Below are 8,568 nucleotides of genomic sequence, written 5' to 3'. Positions count from 1 at the left end.
GGGCATTGAAGATGAAACGTGGCTGGGTCTTTCAGCATGACAATGATCCCAAACACACCACCCGGGCAACGAAGGAGTGGCTTCGTAAGAAGCATTTCAAGGTCCTGGAGTGGCCTAGCCAGTCTCCAGATCTCAACCCCATAGAAAATCTTTGGAGGGAGTTGAAAGTCTGTGTTGCCCAGCGACAGCCCCAAAACATCACTGCTCTAGAGGAGAACTGCATGGAGGAATGGGCCAAAATACCAGCAACAGTGTGTGAAAACCTTGTGAAGACTTACAGAAAACGTTTGACCTGTGTCATTGCCAACAAAGGGTATATAACAAAGTATTGAGAAACTTTTGTTATTGACCAAATACTTATTTTCCACCATAATTTGCAAATAAATTCATTAAAAATCCTACAATGTGATTTTCTGGGAAAAAAATGCTCATTTTGTCTGTCATAGTTGACGTGTACCTATGATGAAAATTACAGGCCTCTCTCATCTTTTTAAGTGGGAGAACTTGCACAATTGGTGGCTGACTAAATACTTTTTTCCCCCACTGTATTTATAACTTTTATAACATGCAGGATTGGCTGACATAAATGGAGAATCCAAGCTTTCTATTTTGATCCATGTGAGAGAGTCTAGTAAAGTTAATTAGAGCAGTGTGTGAAAGAATGGTAACCTGGGGAAAAAATAGACTGATTTAAGCACCTATTTTGCAGCCACTTTTACCTGGCACACATGACAAACACTGGTCATGTTTTTCTCCTTGAGTAATTATTCAGTTGAAATAGATTATATTTTCTTCTGGCGGAGGCAGGTCATTCTGAATGGAGGCTGCAGCAGCATAATGATCCTCAGATGGCTGTTTCCTTGGCAACACGTGTCAAGAGAGAGGTATAAAAACACCGGCAGCTCCTCGCTGAGGCTCACTCTGAGGTAAATACACTCACTGTCAACACAGACAGGGCCCTGATTCACTCTCTCTTCCTATCTCAGAACACAGTTTGAGGCTCACCTCCAGAACTTACTGTTAAGTATGATGAGACCTAAGGATCTGCGCCAGGGCTCTGGCACCAAGACCTTCCTGGATGCCATGCACAGTGGCAAAGTGCACCTGGCACGCTTTGTTCTGGACGCGCTGGACAACCGCATCATCAACTCCAAGACAGAGAACGGCCGCACCCCTCTGATGTTCGCAGTTTGCCTGCAGGACCCCGTGGCCAGGGCCAAGTTTACCCGTCTGCTGCTGGAGAAAGATGCTGATGTGAACTGCCAGGACGAGTACGGGCGCACGTCCTTGAGCCTGGCCTGTGAGCTGGGCCACCTGGACATAGTCAAACTTCTGGTGCAGTTCAATGCCAACCCTGATGTGTCTGACACCTGGGGGAACAGCGCCCTGATGTACGCAGCCTACACCGGCCACAGCCAAGTGCTGGAGTTCCTGGTCAGGGCTTTCAAAAGAATGGGCATGAGGCTGGACCGCACCAACCAGGCTGGCCACTCTGCCATCCAGGTGGCCAACTTCTTTGGGCACGACCAGTGTGTCCAGGCCCTGAACTCTGGGAGGAGGGGGGTGGTGTCAGATGACCAACTAGGGGAGGTCGGGATCGGGAAGGAGGCCGGGACAGAGCGGACGCAACCAAACAAGCTCACCAGGCAAGTTCTGGAGAGGTTCTCTAAACAGTTCCATAGCACGGATGAAGACCAGCTGCCTAAGGTGTTCCAGAGACAGCTGAGGGTCGGGGACAGCAATGAGCTGTGGGCGCGCATCAAATGCCAGAATCAGTCCCTAGAGAGAAATGGCAATCCCCTAGAGAGGGCCCAGTCGGAAGAAGAACAGGATGACATATTCACAGCCAAACAGATACAGTCACAGAACTGTAAGCTAAGGCACATGAGGGGGGTTAAAACAATGAGCCATCGCCCAGAGCCAAGCCAGAAAGATGTCAGCAGAAACAGAGGAATGAAACAGGAGGTGCCAGATAGTATTCCAGTCTGGGGCAAAGCAAAGTCATTTAACCTGGACCTCCTGAGCAGCAGAAAGCAGTCCTATCATGGTGATGTGTGTGACATGAGCCTATCAGCCAGGAAATTAAAGAGAGCCTCGCTGCAGGACGAGAGATCCCTGATAGCCAAGATTGAATGTCAAGAGAGCACCTGTGAGGTGACAAACAATGCTGACAAAACTGTCACCGCGCCAAAACCACTTTTGAACGTCAAAAGTCAATCTCCGAGAGCGCCCGAGGATTCCACCAGGGCGCCAAAAGATGAAAATAATGCCATTGCTCAATCAAGCAGGAGAGGGAGTGAGAAGCGCGGCAGCCTCCCTCCGAACGGGAGACTCAACAAACTCCTCTTCTACAGAGAAGAGATAGAGCCGGAGAAGATTCCTGTCCGTCCACCGGGGTTCACCGGGCTGGGGACCAGATTACTGCGGCGATTCACCGCCCCTGAGTTCATGAGACTGGTAATTAACTGTTCCTCCGGTTCCTCACAGGGCAGAGGGAGGATGTCCCGGTCTGAGACTTTCCCCTTTTCTCACGCACACCAGAGAGTTAACAGTCAGCCAAGCGTGGACAGCATTAGCGGGGTGAAATGTGAATTTGAAAGCAATTCCTGCGGTGTCTCCCTCGAGTAAAAGGGAAATCAACTGTTCAATTTGGAGAATTAGTGGCAGTCGATTTGATAAAGCATTTTAGATTCCTTTATTCTTAGATTGTTAATGAATGATCATATAGCTAAGGTAAGCTCGTGTTTCTTGAGTTTAACGAGCACATTGCTTTGTCTGTAGATTATTTGACAAAATGCTATATTACACTATTAATTAAATATGTAGCGTATATTCTATTGATCATGTATAATTATTTATAATGAATCATGCACAGGCTATGCTATATGAATTGTAATATATTTATTAAAATATTTTCAAATGTGACAGAATTCTAATTTCTGCATTTGATACAGTGTATGTGTGAGAGAGGGGGGACGAGAGAAGGAAAGAGAGAGATGGACCTGTGTGAAAGGGGACATTAAACATTAAACTGAATTGGAACAAAATAGCAGTGGTTAGTTTATAAAGATCAAGAGTCAATATGCATTATTTATTGATTTTTACCAAAAAAAATATATTTTTCATTAATATCCTACATAGAAATACAAACATCTGAAATATGCTATATCACTGGTAAGATTACAAAGACAATGTGCAATGTGTTCTCAGCTGGTGCACACATTTTCTGTAGCAACACACACATCTTTTAGTTTAAAAAGTCGGTCGCAACACAGTGGAAAGGATGGTTGAGGCAAACATTAAAACAACATCCAGGCTTAAACACACACACTTTTAAAATGTTAAATTCAAACCATATAAGTACAGTGGCTGTTATGATGAGTTTCTTGGGTATCAAAGAATCAAGGATGCAAGGATATACTTAGACACTTTGTAGAAAGTTAATGCCAATGTTTAATGATAGGTACCGGGTTCGTTACAACAATGACCAGAGCTTTGCCCTTGGTGTTACGAACTGATTTGAACAAAGGAGACACTCTCTCTATATATACACTTGGTTATCATCTTCTTGGCATACATCTGTTAAATCTCCATGGGCACTCCCTGTCTTTGATGTTCAAGTCATATATCCTGTCCCATCAATTATTCTAATATCAACCTCAGTAATCTCCTTTGACATAACGGAATGTAGACTCCATGGCTCCAATCCAATTATCTAGTAACTCTTCCCTGGTCCACACAATGCTATGACATCATTACAATCCACTTTTCTTTTTTTCTTTTTTTTGCGGTAAGTGTTATAACTTAACCCCCAAGGATTCACATAACTTCATGTAAAATACAATATTCTCCAATCAGTAGTATATATGACTAGAGCCTAAACTATGCTAGAAAACTGAGAATTCACCCCCTTCTACCTTGTATACCTGAATCCAAACCTGATTCTCAATATATTTAATCAACAAAGGTATAAATTCTCAGTCATCTATCTTATGCGATATCAAACCTCTCAAACCTCTATAACCTCAGTCTGAATAAAAGATAAACACATAATTAACTACTATATATTCATGCTAATAATATATGTATTCAAAACCCACATAGACATCCCCCATTTTAAAATGACCCCTTTTTCTGAGACATGCTACCAAGAAAACATACATATAAATAAATGGTGACCATCATGACATCATTCCCACAAATACAAAGATCCCTGCCCATTACTAAGTTACATGGATATTACAATCTGAACATATGAATATAAAAATAACTCCTAATACCTTCCTATATGTCTCTAATATTTCCCATATAATCACATACATTCCCTCTTTATCTACTATAATAGCATCCAATGCCATGTGATTATCACTTACATAGTCTAATGAGTAACATCTCAGACCCAATTGCTTACAAACCCATGATTGTTAAAATATACAATGTTCAACTCCGACTTTGTCCTCCTATTATTCCTGATATGACATACACATTATAACACTCTATTCTCACTCCCCGTTAAATCATTACATCCCTAAACTATTCATGCTTTAATAATTCAACCAAATTCAGATCATATGAAAATATCATAACCCCATGATAGGAATCAATTAAATACTTGCCTATCAACATAGATATGTACCACTCTAAACAACCATATCAATATCACCCAATACCTCAAATGTATATAATGACCAATATGCTAATACGTTAACCCAATTAATCAACATATTCACGACTTCATTCACAATCTTCACCTCAACTTCCATGTTTGAAACAGTATGATTCAACAATGTCTACTCAAAATAAATCATATAAGTGTATCCTAAGACATTACCATAATGTATCACTGTTTTAACCCATAATATCTATATAAGACAGTCTATACTAATACATACTAATGATTCACTTAAATCACTCATCCATCTTATAACTTATAACCAACCAAATTACTTAACTCAACCAAATTTAAAATGACAATCCTTATTGATTCACTTGATCCTTATCAATGAAAATTAAAACCCTCAACTTTATCACCCATTACAACTGTCCTAATGTACACTTATATTAACATACAGTATAAACATCCATAATTCAATTATGACTTTCCTCATCCTGATAATAAATACAGATCATTATCTCAATGCATTCTTAATACTATTAATTTATCATTGTATATACCTACTACCCAAATTAGCAAATTTAGATAAATCCAATTTTATTATCAACACAGCTAAGTAACCCCTTTATTTCTCCCGGCACTTAAATCTTCTGGTGTCTCTTCATTATGTTCTTCAGACAGCTTCATAGTTCAAAATGAATTGCCTCTGACAATGTCACAACTGCAATGTCTCATCCGAGTCACCACCTTTTCTACAACCCCTCGTCTTATCCATTAGCCAACCATTATTCCCACAACATAAAATGTTGTATCTGAACATATATTTCTCCATTCTCACTCAATGGTGGACTCCTTTCCCACTCCTTTGAGATAATAACATGAGAAAATCCCTTGATATCTTCGATTGGTTGTTGTAGACCAGTTGCATGTAGAAGTGGTATTTTACAAAAACATCTTCAACGCCTCTGATATTCATTTTCAGCCGGTTCATATGTTGTTATTTTTATTTATACAGTGGGTAGAACAAGTATTTGATACACTGCCGATTTAGCAGGTTTTCCTACTTACAAAGCATGTAGAGGTCTGTAATTTTTATCATAGGTACACTTCAACTGTGAGAGACGGAATCTAAAACAAAAATCCAGAAAATCACATTGTACGATTTTTAAGTGATTAATTTGCATTTTATTGCATGACATAAGTATTTGATCACCTACCAACCAGTAAGAATTCCGGCTCTCACAGACCTGTTAGTTTTTCTTTAAGAAGCCCTCCTGTTCTCCACTCATTACCTGTATTAACTGCACCTGTTTGAACTCGTTACCTGTATAAAAGACACCTGTCCACACACTCAATAAAAAAGACTCCAACCTCTCCACAATGGCCAAGACCAGAGAGCTGTGTAAGGACATCAGGGATAAAATTGTAGACCTGCACAAGGCTGGGATGGGCTACAGGACAATAGGCAAGCAGCTTGGTGAGAAGGCAACAACTGTTGGCGCAATTATTAGAAAATGGAAGAAGTTCAAGATGACGGTCAATCACCCTCGGTCTGGGGCTCCATGCAAGATCTCACCTCGTGGGGCATCAATGATCATGAGGAAGGTGAGGGATCAGCCCAGAACTACACGGCAGGACCTGGTCAATGACCTGAAGAGAGCTGGGACCACAGTCTCAAAGAAAACCATTAGTAACACACTACGCCATCATGGATTAAAATCCTGCAGCGCACGCAAGGTCCCCCTGCTCAAGCCAGCGCATGTCCAGGTCCATCTGAAGTTTGCCAATGACCATCTGGATGATCCAGAGGAGGAATGGGAGAAGGTCATGTGGTCTGATGAGACAAAAATATAGCTTTTTGGTCTAAACTCCACTCGCCGTGTTTGGAGGAAGAAGAAGGATGAGTACAACCCCAAGAACACCATCCCAACCGTGAAGCATGGAGGTGGAAACATCATTCTTTGGGGATGCTTTTCTGCAAAGGGGACAGGACGACTGCACCGTATTGAGGGGAGGATGGATGGGGCCATGTATCGCGAGATCTTGGCCAACAACCTCCTTCCCTCAGTAAGAGCATTGAAGATGGGTTGTGGCTGGGTCTTCCAGCATGACAACGACCCGAAACACACAGCCAGGGCAACTAAGGAGTAAGAAGCATCTTAAGGTCCTGGAGTGGCCTAGCCAGTCTCCAGACCTGAACCCAATAGAACATCTTGGGAGGGAGCTGAAAGTCCGTATTGCCCAGCAACAGCCCCGAAACCTGAAGGATCTGGAGAAGGTCTGTATGGAGGAGTGGGCCAAAATCCCTGCTGCAGTGTGTGCAAACCTGGTCAAGACCTACAGGAAACGTATGATCTCTGTAATTGCAAACAAAGGTTTCTGTACCAAATGTTAAGTTCTGCTTTTCTGATGTATCAAATACTTATGTCATGCAATAAAGTGCAAATTAATTACTTAAAAATCATACAATGTGATTTTCTGGATTTTTGTTTTAGATTCCGTCTCTCACAGTTGAAGTGTACCTATGATAAAAATTACAGACCTCTACATGCTTTGTAAGTAGGAAAACCTGCAAAATCGGCAGGTTATCAAATACTTGTTCTCCCCACTGTATATATATATTTTTTTAGGGGGTAGATCAGCTTTAATATTGCAGATAGATTGTAACTTCCATCAATGTAATTGTCTGCATCTCTTCCAATCCCCCCATATGTTTTTTTTCTCTCAAAATATATATATATATATATATATATATATATATATATATATATATGTTATTAGTCCCCTAGAGGTATTTTTGTAAGTGATGTAAAAATCCTTGGCTCTCACCGGGTTAAATGGGTGCTGAATTACTGAAGGTGAATTAAATGTCAGCAAGGATTTCTTCCTTATTTTTTAATGAGGAAAATGACATTTCTCATTATTGTCTGTTCCCTTTCTCTCATCATACCCTTCTTTCTTCTTTCTCTTCCATCCACCCACCCTTCTCTGTCCTCCCTCAGTTTTGTCTCCTCAGTTCTTCCCTTGTCCACACTGCACCATCTCCTTTACTGACTATTTCTTCCTGGAGAGTCACATCAAGAACAAACACCAGAAGCAGTACCTGGCCATGTTGAAAAGCCAAGTCTCAAAGAGTAAAACAGTGTACGGCCCCACACACAGCTGTCCCCACTGTAGCGACATGTTCCATACACCACGACAGCTAGACATCCACACCTGCGAGGCCCACCCCTCTGCCCTTCCCCGGAAACCTGCCCATCCCCACAGGGTTCCGGGGAAACTCCACCCCTGCCCGCAGTGTGCCCGCAGATTCCCGTACCTGGGCACCTTGCTGAAGCACTGCAAGAATTTGCACAAAATGGCCGTTGTTCGCATCGATGGACGCTTTGAGAATTGCTGGGGACTGGGGCCTCACCAGTGTCACGAACCAGAGGGCACTAAACCTAAGGACATTAAGCCTGTGATCTGTCTGGAAGTCGGCTTCCATTGCTCCGAATGTGGCAAGATCCTCACTACTCCTACGAGTCTGAACACTCACATGCGCATCCACACCGGAGAGAAGCCTTACGAATGCAAAGAGTGCGGCAAAAGATTCTCGAACGGCAGCAGTTTAGGCAAACACCTGCTGATACACAAGGGGGTCAAATAATTCAAATGCCAGGATTGTGGGAAGGCTTTCGCCCAGGCAAACCTTCTCAGGAATCACATGACTGTTCACTCTGGTGAGAGAAAGTTATCTTGCTCCCAATGTGACAAGCGGTATGCATACAGGGGTAGTCTGGAGCTTCACCTGCGCGTACACTCAGGGGAGAGACCTTTCAAATGTACGGTGTGTGGTAAAGACTTTGCTGACAAATGTTATCTGAAAACGCACCTGAATATACACAACAACCAGAAAAACTACCATTGTGGGGTTTGTGGGCGGAAGTTCATAAGGCTTGGGTTGTTGAAGT

At 42.2% G+C, this 8,568-nt stretch overlaps 1 protein-coding gene across 1 annotated transcript; it reads left to right on the top strand.

Moving 5' to 3' along the window:
• The first annotated feature begins 7,452 nt into the window (after positions 1-7,452).
• On the top strand, positions 7,453-8,264 carry LOC121544476 (zinc finger protein 726-like). Its single transcript, XM_041854403.1, has 2 exons — positions 7,453-7,456; positions 7,618-8,264. Exons 1-2 carry the CDS (start codon positions 7,453-7,455, stop codon positions 8,262-8,264), a joined length of 651 nt encoding a protein of 216 aa, XP_041710337.1.
• The last annotated feature ends 304 nt before the right edge of the window (positions 8,265-8,568 follow it).

Source organism: Coregonus clupeaformis, chromosome 29, assembly GCF_020615455.1.
Source record: "Coregonus clupeaformis isolate EN_2021a chromosome 29, ASM2061545v1, whole genome shotgun sequence".
In the NCBI taxonomy this organism is placed as follows: domain Eukaryota; kingdom Metazoa; phylum Chordata; class Actinopteri; order Salmoniformes; family Salmonidae; genus Coregonus; species Coregonus clupeaformis.
This window is presented reverse-complemented; position numbering and strand designations above follow the sequence as displayed.